The sequence below is a fragment of the Mirounga angustirostris genome, unplaced genomic scaffold, assembly GCF_029215605.1.
Source record: "Mirounga angustirostris isolate CCGP_5_RB_7025 unplaced genomic scaffold, mMirAng1.0.hap1 SCAF_3, whole genome shotgun sequence".
In the NCBI taxonomy this organism is placed as follows: Eukaryota; Metazoa; Chordata; class Mammalia; order Carnivora; family Phocidae; genus Mirounga; species Mirounga angustirostris.
This window is the reverse complement of record NW_026991711.1, coordinates 80734786-80751365: the sequence shown is the minus strand read 5'-3', so window position 1 is coordinate 80751365 and position 16580 is coordinate 80734786. Positions and strand designations below refer to the sequence as shown.

Genomic DNA, 16580 nt, shown 5'->3' with positions numbered 1-16580 from the left:
GAAAAGGATCAGAGGGGCGCCTGGGTGGCTCCAGTCCTTAAGCTTCTGCCTTCTGCTCAGGTCATGATCCCAGGATCCTGGGATCCAGCCCCACAGCAGGCTGCCTGCTCAGCGGGAAGCCTGCTTCTCCTCTCCCACTCCCCCTGCTTGTGTTCCTGCTGTCGCACGCTCTCTCTCTCTGTCAAATCAGTAAATAAAATCTCTATTAAAAAAAAAAAAGGAAAAGAAAAGGATCAGAGTAAAATGTTATGTAAACTCAGATTCTACTTTATTTAACGAACAAAGTACAGGAAGCCATTATACAGGTGCATACAGACCAGAAACACTACAAAGAATGCAATGCCAGGGGAGGGGAAGCCGTCCTTCGGGGCTGTAGCCAGCACGAGCTGCTGCTCGGGGGCCGGGGCTGGTTGCTCCACTGGGGCAGGGGGCTGCTCGGGCCCGGCGGCGACCCCAGGACCAGGGCCTGGACCCTGCTCGACCTCCGCGTCGGGCATCGGTGCGGGTGGCTCTTCCAGCGGAGGAGCGTGAACGAGCGCTCTGACTAGCACCTGCGCCCCTGCTCTCCCTAGTGGCTGAGCCCCCGCAGCAGGGACGGGCCCGGCCCGCGGGGGCTCTGAGGCGACAGCAGGGGCCACAGCGGGAGCTGGGCCCAGTTCTTGCGCTCCTTCCGGATCTCGCTCCGGGGCCGGTGCTGTAGCTCCAAGAAGAGAAAGTATCGTCGGCCTGATGGGCTTCCCACGTCCCTCCTAAGTGAAGGAAACTTTTCCCCCCGCTCAGTGCTGTCTGAGGCCAGGATCCGATCCCTGGGAGGTCTCCCCGGACGGCAGGCCATGGGGACAGGGATCTGGGACTACGCACTGCTCCCGGCCCAACCGCACTCTATGGAGGCTTGCTCTGCGTGGCCCGCCCGGTCCCCTCCACGGGCCCTCGCCAGGCACCCCCGGCCCTCCTCACCCCCAGCCTCTGGCTCCGGGGGCTCCAGGCTTTGCAGCTGTGACAGCAGACGCTGGGCACGGCGTTCCAGGTCCGAGCCTGGCATATGGAGGCCCATGTACTTGAGCAGCACGTTCAGGCAGGGAAAGTCTGGGGGCTGGAAAAAATCCTGGCGATATTGGTCCAGCCATGTGCCCAGGATGGAGGAGATGGCCCTGGGGACAGACAGGTAGGCAGGGAGTCAGAGGACAAAGCACCCTCCCACACAGATGTCCCAGGGAACCCCTGAATGTCAGAGACCGGGCCTACTCCTTGTCCACCTGTGATCTGGAAGGACTGCCTGACACAGGCCTGGTCACAGAGGACAGGCTGCCAAAAGCCTTTGTGAGGGGGAGCCCTTGATCAATGGTGTGGCCATTTCTGTCCTTGTTGGGGGAGTCCGGGCACACTCGTCAGTCTGTGTCCTTGCCCACTTGCCACTTGGATTCAACTGCATGTGGCCAGGGAGGGGCGGTGTCGGGCCTGTTCATTGCCCTCACTGCACACATCACTGCTCTGTGAATATCCAGCCAAGGAGGGAGCAAAGGGACTCTGTCTCGTGCCAGGCCTTCCCAGGACCCTCCCAATACCTCCAGCTTTACCTCCGGTGCCTAATGCTGCCTCATTCACTAGGTGCCATGAGTGGGTCTCTTTCCACTCACACTCATCTCCCACAGGGTGGGGGACGTCTGTCCCTGAGCTCTCACTGGGTCTCCTGAGCACCTGCTGAGCACCCAGTGTCCAGGTTCCACCAGATCGCTGAGTGTCATGGCCCCACACTCCTTGTTGTGGGTCCCGGGAGTGGGGTAGAGACAGGGCTGGGAGGGGGCAGGGATGGGCATTGACTCTCTTAGGGGCTGAAGCTGTCCTCCAGCCCCCTCTGCTCTCCCACAGTGCCCACAGCCCACCCACAGCTCCCCTTTTTCCCAGATTCCTAAAACAGGAGCCGCAGATGTGTGGGATGAGGGCCCAGCAGCCCCCCATCTCACAGTCCCCTCGCTGCCCTCCTGGGGAGGGAATTCCCTCCTGCAGTAGCCGAAGCTCACTCACATGTTCCGCTGCTCCAGGCCTCCGCCGAGCTCATCCGAAGTAGAGGGAATGCCCCCATATCTAGAGGAGGCCAGAGGGGCACCACATGAAATGTCCTGTGGACGCCACTTCTCATCATGTCTAGCGTCACTGTCTGACCCCCGACTAGTCTGGAGCCCTGGGGCGCTGTCTGCTCTGTGCAGGGGTCAGTCAGCATCTAGGGAAGTGCCTGCACTGAGTGGGGCTTCCTGAATGCTTGATGAATGGAAGGGCCCCAACCACCCCATCCCAGATATCTGAGTGGGCCTGGGCCCCCTGCTCAGCCCCAGGCATCCCTGCTCTGGTTTCACCCAGGACACGGACCCCAGAGGGAGTCTCAAATCTCCCTTTCAAATGGCAAAACAGCCCAGCTCGAGACCATAGTGACAGTGAGGGATGAGGCAGAGGATTCCTCGTGAGGAGCAGGACAATGATAAATGAGCACAACCACAGCCCCTCTAGCAGGCCTTTCTGCAGGCCCAGGCCCCCAGGTGTACTTTCCCTAAAGGACACCACCGAGTCCCTATAATAAGTCTGCCCCAGTCAGAGGAGCAAAGCGAGGCTCGAGGAAGTTTGGTGACATTCCCAAGACTCACAACCAGGCGGTGGCCAGATCTCACTGGGCTGTGGAGGGGCAGGGTGCTCACGTTGTAAAGAAGAGGTCCAGCACCTCGGGGTGGTGGCAAAAGCTGTGTACGTGCCTAGGAATGTGGAGATGTGGCTGAGGTCTCTGCCTACGAAGGCGGGCACCAGGTGGTATTGGCATCTCCAGCAGGTCAGCCTGGTTGGTCCAGAGCTCGCGGGTCTCATTCTTCTCTGTGGCTGAGCTGTTTTTACCCTGAGGTGAAACGGAGGAGACATGCACTCAGCTCTGTAGCCACCAGGAGGGTTGGGGGTGGGAGCGCAGACCAAATCCCCAAGATCTCAATGATTTATGGCAACAGGTGGGACAAGAGGGCCCATAGTAGAAAAAACAATGAGGTGCCTGGGTGGTTCATTGGGTTAATCCTAAGACTCTTGGTTTTGGCTCAGTCACGATCTCAATGTCTTGAGATCGAGCTCCTCGTAGGGCTCCGTACTTAGGGGCAGAGTCTGCTTGAGGAGTCTGTCTCTCCTCTGCTTCTCCCCCTCTCCCACTGCCTCTCCCTCAAATCAATCAATCAATCGACCAATCAGTAAGTCTTTCAGGAAAAAGAAAAAAGGTCCTTGGCATCCATACAAGGAATTGAAGTCGATGATGTCGGAACATGTTTTATGTCAGGTCAGCTTGTTAGCTGAGTATGGACACCACCTCCCCGCATGAACGGCACCGATCCCGTGATCTCTGACAACATACCCCATTCTTGACATGAGAGCACAGACACATTTTCTTAGGTGAGAGGGCTCAGGATAGTAGGGCATGTAGGATGTTTAGTGCAGCACTGTGAGTTGGCCACAGAGGGGAGTCCCATCAAAGCCCTGCATCAGTCAAGGCCTCAGTGGCTGTGGTAACCGACTGGCCTTCTGGAATGTTGTACAATGAGGCCCCTGCCCCTGACTCTGTAGGGGCCCCAGGGATGTGGATTTTCACAACCAAAGGGCAAAGCAGGAGACACAGTACCATGAGCCCCATGTCCCTTTGGGGAAAACTCTCCCAACTCACCATGATCATGTGCAAGATTGGAGAAGATGGGGAAGGACTGTTAGGCCAAAGGGGACACCCGGAGGACTAGTTAGCAAAATGCATAGCACAGTGCAAGACGATTCTAGCTGAATGGGATGAGACATGGTTTCAAGTCTCTTTTCTGATATTCCTACAAATACGTGGACAATGATGGTGCATCTGGCCCAGGCAGGGGCAGGGCCCTGAGGGCAAGTTTGGGGAGGAGATGAGGATGCAGATTCAGATGGAGCAGGACTGTGGGAGGGAGCCCAGGGCATTAGCAGGCTGGCTTCTGGGACCTGAGGCCCTTTTGCTGCATCGGGGCCCTGGGGGGTGGGTCAGCCCAGCACCTGCACTCACCCTGAGCCAGCGCTGGACTCTGTTGCCAGTGCGGGGCACCTTCCTGTCCTTCACGGAGGGAGCGCGGAGGCCCTCATCGTCCAGCTCCTGCCCCGTCTCCTGTCGGGAGCTCTGTCGAGACAGTGCCAGGCAGCCAGGCACGAGGCCTCAGAGCCCTGTGCGGCTACCTTTGCTGGGCCTCGGACCCAGGGACTCCACTCCACACACACACCACACCACAGGATGCACAGCCCTCCACCGCGGAGAGAAACGTGACACAGCCTCAGGGCCTTGGATTCACTCTGGCACAGGTGAGAGGCCCTCAGGGATCCTCATCGCCCGCCCCCCCCACCCCCATCCACCATGACGTCGGTGTGAACATGAAGGCACCGCCAGGGCATCCGCTGCCCTGTGACGTCCTCCAGCCCAGGGGCAGGACCTCCCCACACATCCCTCCTTCCCAGAAAGTCAAGAGGAGGGGATGGGGCTGCCCTGGGGTGGCTCAGGGAGGTGGCTTGGCCTGGCCCGGCCTTCTCTGTATTACCTTATGGCCCCTCGTGCCAAACGCCCTGAGGCAACGGGGGCGAGCCTTGAGCCAATGTCTGCAGCAGGTGAAAAAGCCCTTACCCTGGGGTTTCTGGAAGCCAGAGCCCCAGGAAGTAGGCAAGCAACAAGAGAACATCTTTCACGATCGGATGTCTCCAGTCAAGTGACCCTGATACGGGACTACAGTAGAATGTGGGTGCCTGGTCACGGGGCTTCCAAGTTCTGTTGGGGTCTGTGGTCAAGGAAGTGACTTCACTGCCTGGGATCCCCTACCTGGGTCCACTCCTGGATTGACACCCCCACCAACAGTGCTCTGGGCTGCCGGCTGCTCATCCCCGGTCTGCATGCAAGGCCACATCTGTGCCCAGTGACACAGTGCACCCCTCACCACAGCCCACAGGCAAGGTCTGGGTGCAGCCAGGGCCCCAGCTTGGAAACACACCCGGCGTCAGACACAACTCTCCACTCTTACCTGGTCTGACCCTGCCTAAGCCACTGTGCTTGTCAGGGATGGTCTGTGCCTGGTCTGTCCAGTGCACAGTATTCCAGCACGGACTTCCTCCAGACGTCCCAGGCATATGTGGGATGATATCTATGAAACTGGAGGAGTGGTGTCCCATGTAGGAAATACCTCCAACCACATTTTCTTCCTCTTCTCACCTTCTCTGAGTCCGCTACTGGTCAGATTCCACCCCACAGTCCCTACTGGTGTGTGTGTGTGTGTGTGTGTGTGTGCGCGTGTGTGCGTGTGAGCAGGTGGACGCTCAGCATGTTGTGCACGTGTGTACACCAGGGCTCACACTCTGGAGACCCAGAAGAGGGCAGCCCCTCCGACAGAGGGATGGGCAATAGCTTCCCAAGATCTTAGGCTTCCTAATTTCCAGAGCAAACCCTAAAGAAGGCGGTGGAGCCTTGGCCCTTGAAGGTCAGAATCCACCCTTACCCCTAGAGTCTGCCTGTCCTGTGCTGCGAGCCATTACCTCCTTTCCAATGGGTGTGATGTGGATGGGGGGCCACTCCGTGGGTTGCCGTGACCTGGCTCCTCCTCAGACAAGAATGTGCTGGAATGCCTCCTGTAGGATATCAATGCTCACCCTCACCCCCACACCATCTCCATGTCTGTAGCCACTTACTTCAACATGACCTTTTCCAGAGCCCCCACTGAATGCTGAGGTGCATCCAGGGCCCCAACTTTGAGGACATTCAAAGATCTGGGTTCGTGCCTGGTCCAGCCTTCCTACAAGTCCTTGATTCTGGGCAAGGCACTGACCCGGCAGGGGTCTTCCCCTTCTCCCCTCAGTGGCTCCCGCCGATCCCCAACTCCTGTGTACACATCCTTGTGTAACCCCCTCCCCTGGAGTGTGATCTGGACGTAGTGATTCACTTCCATTCCACAGAACATGGCAACACGACCCAAAGCCCCTTCCGAGATTCGGTTAGAAAAGCTCCGTGCCCGGCCCCGTGCTGACCCTGACCCGTGTTCTCTCAGATCCCCACACTGGGGAACAAGCCCCTATGTGGAACCATGACACAGGCATGTGCACGTGGCCTAGCACCGAGGGCCAACAACAGACAGAAGAACTCAGGCCTTCGAGATGGACTGAATCCTGCCAACACCCCTAAGTGAGCTCGGGTTCTAAGTGAAGCAGGTCCTGCCTTGGTGTTGTCAACAGCCCCAACCTCCTGAGAGGCTCTGGTAGGAGCCCCCAGCTGAGCACTGCTGGGGTCCTGATCCCCGGAGACTGTGCCCCAGTGAGTGTTTGTGGGCGAAGCCACCGATTGTGGGGAGATGTGGTGTGACCCAGCACTAGGAGCAGGGCGCTGAGACTGTCCACCTGCCCCAGGCCCTGCCCCTCCTCCTCTCCCTCTCTGCTCTCCTCCTCAGCTTCCTCCAGCCACCCTGGCCTCCTTTCTAACCTCCACTCTGGCAACATCAACTTGGGCCTCCACTCCTCTGCAGCGTGGTGCCCTCTGCTGGCTGCATATACTTGGATTTGTGCTGGGGTGTCTCCTTGGCCTGCCTCAGGAAATCTCAATGTCACCTGAGCACGGCCTTGTCAGACCCCTCACCTGCCGGAGCTCGGGACCCAGCTGTCGCCCCTGCTCTCTTCCTATGGAGCAACTGCTCTTTTCATTCACGTTTTTCATTCATGTTTGTCCATCTTCTCTCTAGACCCTGAGCTCCTAGAGGGAGAACCCGGGTGGCTGAGAAGCACCTGCCTCATCTGAGTGCTCAGGGCACAGCGGCTGATGAACAGGCCAGAGGATCCATCCCACCACCGACCAGCTCAATTGTTGGAGCCTAATTGATTTGGGCCCTTTGGAAGGGCTTTTTTCCTTTTGTTTTGTGTTTTCAGTAAACTCTGTGTTCGATGTGGGGCTCAAACTCACCACCCCGAGATCCAGCGCCACGTGTCCCACTGACTGAGGAAGCCAGGTGCCCCTTTGGTCATTTTTAAAGCTACTAGGCTGATAACTATTGAGGTTAACTTGGTGATTTCAACATTTAGCAGGTATATTTCGTTATGCTGAATTACCAAGTATCTCCCCAAGTTCGGTAGCATGTCACCATGGATTCCCCCACATGACAGCGCTGAGTGGCTGTTCAGATGGGAGATGGAACGCCTTCCTGTGGTCACTCAGGACCCCAGAGTCCCTGCACCGTGGGCCTTCTCCCTCCCTGGGAGGTCATGTACCTCTGCAGCCATGAGCACAAGGGGGAAGGTGACAAAGATATACATACAGGAGAGTGTTCCTAGCCAGGTCTAAAAGGCTCAAAATGTCCACCTTCATCCTCATGCTCAATCTTTTACTTTTCGGGGGGATTTTATTTATTTATGAGAGAGGAAAGAGAAGAAGTAGGGGGGAGAGGCAGAGGGGGAAGTAGAACAAGAGAGATGCTGGGGTGAGGAGGCCAGGGGGTGACTGGTGAGGGCCTGTGGAGGGAACAGCTTGGGCCACGCAGAGCAAGACTTCATCGACTGTGGTTGGGCCGGGAGCAGTGAGTAGTCCCAGATCCCTGTCCCCATGGCCTGCAGCAGCATCACCACCACCACCACCATCACCAACATCACCACCACCACCACCACCACCATCATCATCATCATCACCACCACCACCACCACCACCACCATCATCATCACCATCACCATCATCACCACCACCACCATCATCATCACCATCATCATCATCATCACCATCATCATCATCATCACCATCATCATCACCATCACCATCATCATCACCACCACCATCATCATCATCATCACCATCATCATCACCATCACCATCATCATCCCCACCCTCACCACCATCATCATCACTATCATCACTATCTCCATCACCATTACTATCAGGTACTTATCACCATCATCATCATGGCACTGTGACCTGAAACAGTCAAGGTCCTTCTATCTTCACTGTCCCCCTCTGGCATCAGGGCCCACCTACCAGGAACACAGAAAGAAGCTGGGCTGCTGCTTCCTAGGTTCACCAAGTTCAGAAGTTCTGGAGTCAACAGAGCAGTTACCATAACAAAAAGTCATCCATCCCAGAAAATCTGCCAGAAGTTTTCTACTTTTCTCCCTATGTGTGGAATGGGAGCCAGATTTCATTAAATGAAGCTGGCAACTGAGAGAGATTAAAAGGGAATTTGAAGATACAGTTGGCTGGCTGCCCACAGCCCCAGCTGCCCTTCTCTGGAATCTGGGAGAGGCCTGAGTGATAGGCCAGGTCTGAGTTTCAGAAGAGGAGCCTGAAAAGCTCCATATCTTTGAGGTTTTGATGGGAAAGCTGGTTGGGTTTTTTGTTCTCTTAGAGCTTTGCTCTTTGGTGAACCCCCCCCCCCCAAACACACACACATGCCCCCCAGGTGTTCACACCTTGGCAGATGTAACTTGGCTTCTCTTTGCACTATGCTGACTGAGTTTTAAGTGGTAATTCTTCTCTTTAATAAAAGAAGATTACACAAGTTCCCAGGAATTTTTCACAAAGTAGAAGGAAATGGATGCACTGCGGTTCCTTTGAGAAAAGTCAACTTGGCACATACAGCAGACAGGGCCACACTGATCACCTGGGCAGAGACTGGGTCTTCTGGGGGGCCTTGCAGCCTTATTCTTCACCCAGGATGCCTTTTAGAGTACATTCCTGAAGAAGACTGGGATTGGGGCTTATATCAGGCTTCTCTCTGGGAACTGGAGACTGGGGCAGGTATGGGTACAGCTGACCCAAAGGTAGCCCCAGACCAGATAGTTGATTTAAGATGAATGTGGGCAGCACCCATCTGGGTTTGTGATTGAGGGCAGTAGAAAGAGCCTCAGGTCAAGGTCAGGGGACTCAGCTTTCTTCTAAGCCTGCATCTCACTGGGCCCATTTTCTCACCTCTCTGTGCCTTTACCCTTCAGAAAATGAGGAAGTTGAACCAGATTAGTAGTTCTTAAACTGTGCTCTTTGTGCTCTTCAGTTTGTACAGGGAGCCTCAGGGGCTGCCTGTGGGGCAAGCTGGAGAGAAAAGGGGCCCTAGGATCCCCATCACCACCACTTAACCACTTCTGCAGTTAACAGAGATGCTGAGCAGGGGCACCTCTCAATCCTTCGCCCCTTCTCAAGGACTTACAAAGTACCCACTACATGCCAGGCACTGTGCTGGACACCAAGACCACAGAGGAAGAGACCAACCAGGTCCCTGCTCTCATGGCCTTAGAGTTGGCTGAGGAGACACCAACAATCTGTGAACAAACAAATAAGATAAATACCAATGGCACTAAGTGCAAATCAGAGAATTAAAACAGGGCAGTGTGAGGGGCTCCTGGGTGGCTCAATTGGTTAAGCATCTTACTCTTGATTTCAGCTCAGGTCATGATCTCAGGGTCATGAGATCAAGCTCCACATCAGCCTCCGTGCATAAATAAATAAATAAACAAACAAACAAACAAATAAAATTTAAAAAAAAAACAGGGCAGGAGAGTGATTGGATAGACGGGGAGGAGGTAACACTTAAACAGAAATCTGAAATGGTCCTTAAGAACAGAAAGATGGCCTTGTGACTGGGCACAGGGATGAGGGAGGGTCATACAACAGAGGTGGGACAGGTGGGCATATCCAGGGCATGGAGGGCTCTGAGTCCCTCTCAAATCTGATGGCTTTAATTACAGTCCACATCACACCCACCAACATCACTGACCTCATAACACTTTAGACCTGAGAAGCATCCTCCAAGAGCAAAACCCAAGCTGCAGAGCTCCAGCCCCCACCACCCAGTCACTGGTGTCCCAGCCCCTTGGAGGGGCCAACTCTGGGTAAATAAAGGCCATATCCAGGTGGTCCCCTGGGGTCATGAGAACCACAGACTTCACCATGGGCAGAGGGCTGACTTGGCATGGGCTTTGGCCCACACAGACCAGCTTCTGTCACTTAACCCAGTGGACCACCTCAAGCAAGTCACTGTTCCCACCACACGCACAAAGATTCCATCTCTCTCAGAGCTCCTGAGAAAAACAAATGAAATCTGGCCCACGTTAGGCCACATAGTGCTAACTGGTTTATGGATGATTGGGTTTAGAATTGCTCCCTGTGGGCTAATCTCATAGCCTTTAAGCTAAACCCTAAGGACATGAGCCAGGATTTTCACTTCTCTGCCCTTTGTATGCTGCCAGACAAACTGTGAGCTCTCAATACGTGCTCAGCAAATTAAACCATGAATTAGGAATGATGCTGAGCATGTGTATGCAGGCACTGCTCTGAGGATGCCTGAAACTCCTTTAGCTCTCCCACAATCCCAGGAGGTAGGTGCTCTGGCTGCCTCAGTTTTAAAGAGGAGAAATTGAGACAGAAGAAGACTAAGTTATTTGTAGGATCCCGCAGCTGGTAAGGGCACCAGAGCCTGGCAGTCTGGCTCTTCTCAGCTGTCATCTGGAAGGACAGGAGAGCTGAACAAAGAAAACATCCTGTCTGTCTTCCTCCGATGCTCTCAGGGAGGCCACGTTTCCCAGGGGACTGTAGTGGGGGGTGTACTGGGTCTGGTCCAAGGCAGCTGCAGAGGGCCAGGTTACAGCAATGTAGGTCACATGCTCTAGCCTGGACAGGCCAGGGATCCGGCACACTCTCTGGCCCCAGGCTTTCCCTGTCACTGCTCCAGCATGCTGCAGCCTGGGCTCTGGATGGCCCTGGCCCTTCTGTTAGGCGCCCTCAGTGCAGGTGAGTCAATGGCAAGATCGGTGAAATAATGCTCATGACATCTGGGCTCATGCTGTGTGTTGGGACCTATACGACTAACACTAGCTTTTCAGATGAGGATACTGGGGTTCAGAGAGAGTAAACCACTTGGTCAAGGGCACACTATAGATAAGTGTCAGGTCCAGGTATGAACCCAGCCCATGGCCTTCATCACTGCTGGGTCAGTGCCCTAAAGGAAGGGTGGAAGGCACACACCACTGGCCTTCCTCTTCTGGGTTTCTCTAACCTGCACTTGTGTGTGTGTGTGTGTGTGTGTGTGTCCCCTCCCTCCATCTCCATGCTTTCACTCTCTCCCTCACCTAAGTGAGGCTGCCTTCTGTACACAGCCTTTTCATCCCTAGGTTCTCAGGGATCACTCCCTCTCTGGTCCCCTCATCCTTCTACTCTGCCCCTTCTCTTGAGCCCTGGAATTACATGCAGCCTGAGTGGTTTTGTATGCCCTAATGGGTATTAATTTCTCTTTGTGAGATGTCTGCCTCTCTGGGCCTCGTGTGAAGCAAGTACTTGTAGTTGGCTTTATCAAATGAAAAATACATACATCTTATATAATCTTATAGCATATATAAATATATACATATTAAATATATAAGTCATATATATCAAATATATATGTCATATATATATATATATATATAATGTATACATGATCTTTTTCATTTATTGTTCACAATCGTCTGAGGTAGGTTTCATGTCCGAGTATAATATAATAAAATTGAGGTGGACAGAAGTTGCTAACTGGTAGTAGGTGGAAGAGCTGAGATCTGAGCCAGGTCTGTCTGACCACAAAGCCTGCGGCTTCCCTTCAAGAACCTGGAGCTTCTTAGGGTTGCCCACAAGAATTTGCTGAGCACTTTTGAGGCAAAGCTCAGGCAGCTCTTCCTTGGGTCTTCAGAGCAGCAGTTTTCAGGTGTGGGGGTGGGCATAAGAGCACAAAGAGGGGCCCCACATCAGGCCTCATGAACTGTGAGGGAGGCCCAGACAGGAGCCCTGCCATACCCCGCCCCCCATGCCAGTCCTTCCACCAAGGCCTCGGGGTCACTCTGGACAGTCATGTGACCTGAGTCCCCACTTCCCCACATGTAAAATGAGAGGGTTGACCAGATGAAATGTCAGTTCTATTATTCTATGATGCTGGTTGCGGGGCACACCAAGCACCTGACATTCGAGGAGGCAACGGTAACAACAAAGCCATGAGTCTTCCTCACAGTGTCAGCTTTCTGGGGCCTTGGCTGGGGGAGCTCTAAGCCAATCTGTGGCCCTGTTCCACCTGTGCTTTCCTGTTCCCATGTCTTAGGCTGGCCGTATCTAAAAGAACCATCATCCTCAGCACCAGTCATTGTGCCCCATGTCCTCAGTGAAGACCCATTTGTTATGACAGTTTATGGGTCATTGCAAGCTTTTGCTGAAGTAACATCATCACAGCAGAAGGTCCAGAGCAGAGGGGCTCTCTAGAGACAAAAGGGGAGCAGTGCCCTCACACCAAGCCTGCTGATCCTCTCCTTTGCTCTCCACAGGGACTGCTGCCCTCTGTCTCCACAATGGGGCCCAGTGCTACTTGTGTTTTGTCGCCTGCCGGCCAGGCCACCACTCCATGGCTGGGAGCTGCCTGCAGTGCCCCAAGGGCTTTCAGTAAGGAGCAGACACCCTTGTGCCTCAGGAAGAGAGGAGGGAAAGGGCAGGAAGGGCAATGCAGCAGGGCAAAAGTTTCGGGGAGGTGGGAGCTGCCTGCTCTCTAGAGGAAAGGGATCCTGTACATGTCCCTTCCATGGTGGCCCTGAGTGTGATGAGCTCCCAGGGGCATAAGCCCAAGAGCCTGGTGGTTGATCCCCCAGAGCCTGCCCAGGACACTGTCTCTGGACCTCTGATCTCAGTCTCAGCCCAGGTGGAGTGTGGGTGCCAGATCTGGGCTCTCGACAGGCACTGCTTCTCCCCTGTCCTGTGACCTGGCAAATCCTCACCTGGGAAGTGGGGCTGGCCATCTCATGGTATGACCTTGCCACACTCACTATTGGCAGCTCTGGCTGCTTGCAGCTCCTCCTCAGGCCAGAGGGTAACAGCCTCGAACGGATCTGGCCCCCAGGCCCGCAGGGCCTCTCCTCAGTTCCTCAGCTGCCTTTGGCTTTTGCAGCTGCCTCAGCGGCATGACAGCTCAGCAGCCGTGCCCCCCTAGAATCTGCAGCGGGCCTCCAGGATTCCCAGAAAGCGAGGACTGCCAGGTGATCCTGGGGGAAGGGCAGCTCCTACCTCAACTGTTTCTGTGAGAGGGGCCATGGCGATTGTCAAGAAGTCCCCAGAAGATGGGGCCCCCGGGTGCCTCGGTCGGTAAGCGTCTGCCTTCGGCTCAGGTCATGATCCCAGGGTTCTGGGATCGAGCCCCGCATCGGGCTCCCTGCTCAGTGGGAAGCCTGCTTCTCCCTCTCCCACTCCCCCTGCTTGTGTTCCCTCTCTCGCTGTCTCTCCCTGTCAAATAAATAAATACAATCTTAAAAAGAAAAAAGTCCTCAGAAGAGGTTAAACTTCTCAAGATCAGGAGCAAGTGTGTAAAAAGTAAGGTAGAGATGCTCCCCTTGGGGAGACAGCCAATACTCCCTGCTCACTTCTGTCCCAGTGCCCGGGAACTTGCTCAGCCAGTTCAGTGCAGAAGCAAGGATAACCCACTCCTACTGTGGGGATCAAATGAGATGATACCTGTGAAGTGCTGGGAGGTTCAGAGTTACTGTTCCCATGTGACATGCAGTTAAGATAGAAACTATGGCGCTGTGGTGCAAATGCCCACAGCAGCCACCTCGTGACTCAGTCATTCACTTAGTAGGTGTCACCAGGTACCTACTGTGTGCAGCACTGGGTAGAGGACAAGGGTCGGGCAGACCTCTGTCCCCTCAGAGCTTGCCATTCTTCAGAGCTGTGCCCTCTCAACAGCTACAGCTCAAGAAGGTTAGTGCGGGCGCTGCGGCATCCACCAAGAGTTAGACAAGAAGTAGGTGAGCACCTCCCCTTAACCATGAAGCCCTATGGATCACAGGAATTAATTCCACCTCACCATAACAAATGGAGGCAGTGTTGGTGGTGATTTTCCTTTACAGAGGAAGTTGGAGGGGGAGAAAGGTGAAGGGATCTGTAAAGACACTTGGCAAAGTAAGCCCCTGAGCCAAGATCCCAACTCTCAGCAGCCTCCAGGTACAGGTGTTATTAAGGACCTACCTGCCCTCTCACCTCGTGTTTCCCTGTTGTCTCTCAGTGTTACCTGCTCGGGCAAGAGCCAAGCGTGAAATACGCTGCCTGTGTCTTCTGCCTTCTGGGCTACTTTTTCATAGACAGAGTCCTCAGCTACCAACCCTGCCCTACAGGTAGGTGAGAATGGAGTAGGACCTGATGACACCAGGTGGGCTAGGAGAGGGCTCTGATTGGCCTGACCCCCTGGAAGCCCAAGGGTCTCTGAGGGGATACCTGCCCCTGGGCCCCAGACACAACCCACATGGCTTGTGGAGAGTGAAATGGAAGCAACACAGAAGGAAAGAAGTATGCAGAGTGGTGAGGAGCATAAGCATCAGAGGATGGTTCAAGTACCAGCTCTCTTCCTGCTATGTATGATCTTGGCAAAGTGTTACAGTTCTTAGTGTACAGGACCTACACAATTTGTTAAACTTACCCCAAGTATTTCATGGTTTTGGATGCTATTATAAATGGAATTGTATTTTTTATTTCGATTTCCAAGTTTTGGTAGCTAGTTTTTTTTTTTTTCCAATTTGCTTTTTATTGTGATTTTTTAAATTAAATTTTTCTTTTTTTGTCAACGTCTAGTGCGTTGGGGTCCCTGGGTAAGGGTCTACGAAATCACCAGGACACAGGGGATGCAGAGCAAAGGCAGCACTTGCAACTGCATACTGCCGTTTATTTCTCACATAGCTATATACTCGCAGAGATCAGATAAACATAACAATGTATCAAGCCAACATCTGTGAAGTGAAATATACACGAAATGCAATAAGAACAAAATACATCCTGCTTATGCTTGCAGAATAAAGAATTCTCTTAGCCATCCTTCCTTTGGAGACAACATGTTCTTTATCTTTAGAAAGAACACTTCTGTTTAGAGAGATACACTTTAAGCTAGGCAAGAGCCACTTCCTGCTGATCCAGGCATTTAGGCCTTGCAACAGGAGGTAAGGGGAAGAGAACATTTTCTCCTCCTGGCCTAGGCCTGCCTGGCCGACCTTAACCTCAGTGCAGTCCTCAAATGACCCTGGCCTGCAAGGGGTCTACAAGCCTGCACCATCTCATTTTTTATTTAAATTTTACTTAGTTAACATGCAATACAATATTGGTTTCTGGGGTAGAATTCAGTGATTCATCACTTACATACAACACCCAGTGCTCATCACAAGTGCCCTCTTTAATACCCATCACCCATCTAGCCTGTCCCCCTCCATCCTTCCATCAACCCTCAGTGTGTTCTCTATCATTAAGAGTCAGTTATGGCTTATCTCCCTCTTTCCCCTTTTCCCCCCTTATCATATGTTCATCTGCTTTCTTTCTTAAATTCCACATATGAGTGAGATCATATGGAATTTGTCTTCTCTGACTGACTCATTTCACTTAGCATAATACACTCTAGCTCCAACCACATCATTGCAAATGGCAAGATTTCATTCTTTTTTTGATGGCTGAGTAATATTCCAGTGTGTGTGTCTGTGTGTGTGTGTGTGTGTGTGTGTGTGTAGGACATCTTCTTTATCCATTCATCAGTCAATGGACATTTGGGTTCTCGCCATAGTTTGGCTATTGTTGATAATGCTGCTGTAAATATCGGGGTGCATGTACCCCTTTGAATCTGTATTTTTGTATCCTTTGGCTCAATACCTAGTAGTGCAATTGCTGGATCCTAGGGTAGTTCTATTTTTAACTTTTTGAGGAACTTCCATACTGCTTTCCAGAGTAGCTGCACCAATTTGCATTCCCGTCGACAGTGCAAGAGGGTTCCCCTTTCTCCATATCCTCACCAACACCTGTGGTTTCCAGAGTTGTTAATTTTAGCCATTCTGACAGGTGTGAGGGGGTATCTCATCATGGTGAAATACACATAACTTAAAATTTAGCATCTTAACCATTTTAAGTGTACAGCTTAGTGGTATTAAATACATTCATAATGTTGTCCAACTATCACCACCGTCCATCTGCATAGCTCTTTTCATTTTGTAAAACTGAAGCTCTATACTCATTAAACAATAATCCCCATTCCCCTGTATCCCTAGCCCTTGGCAACCACCACTCTACGTTCTGTCTCTATGATTTTGACTACTCTTAAGTATCTCATGTAAGTGGAATCGTACAGTATTTGGTTTTTTTGTGACTGGCTTATTTCACTTAACATAATATTCTCAGGGTTCATCCATGGTATGCCATATGTCAGAATTTCCTTCTTTTTAAAGGCTGAATAATAGTCCACTGTGCATATAGACCACATTTTGATTTTTCATTCATCTGTTGATTGACACTTGAGTTGCTTCCACATTTTATCTGCTGTGAATAATGCTATGAACATGAGTAGACCAATATGTTTATGACCCTGGCTGGTATTGACTTTTTTATATTGACCTTGCATCCCTCAATCTTGCCTGTTTCATTTATTTGTTATAGTAACTTTTGTGTGCAGATTTCATAGTATTTTCTCTTCATGCAATATGTTATCTGTGAAGAAAGACTTTTTAACTTCTATTTTTTTCCATCCATATGGCTTTTTGTTACTTTTTCTTGCCTTGTTAGGCTGTCTATGGAT

At 52.5% G+C, this 16580-nt stretch overlaps 1 protein-coding gene across 1 annotated transcript; it reads right to left on the bottom strand.

Moving 5' to 3' along the window:
- Nucleotides 1-736: 736 nt before the first annotated feature.
- On the bottom strand, nucleotides 737-7677 carry LOC135363791 (ral guanine nucleotide dissociation stimulator-like). The gene is made up of 5 exons (XM_064585809.1): nucleotides 7564-7677; nucleotides 4046-4156; nucleotides 2691-2881; nucleotides 2026-2085; nucleotides 737-1151 (listed from the first exon to the last, which is right to left on the bottom strand). Exons 1-5 carry the CDS (start codon nucleotides 7675-7677, stop codon nucleotides 854-856), a joined length of 774 nt encoding a protein of 257 aa, XP_064441879.1. The 3' UTR covers nucleotides 737-853.
- Between the last annotated feature and the right edge of the window lie 8903 nt (nucleotides 7678-16580).

Excerpts from the sequence above, each read along its gene's own strand:
- LOC135363791 (XM_064585809.1), bottom strand. The coding sequence starts at position 7,677 with ATGATGATGATGATGGTGGTGGTGGTGGTGGTGGTGATGTTGGTGATG. Across the intron at positions 2,882-4,045 it reads GAGTCCAGCGCTGGCTCAGG|GGTAAAAACAGCTCAGCCAC; the intron begins GTGAGTGCAGGT and ends GTTTCACCTCAG. Across the intron at positions 2,086-2,690 it reads CTGGACCTCTTCTTTACAAC|ATATGGGGGCATTCCCTCTA; the intron begins GTGAGCACCCTG and ends GGCCTCCTCTAG.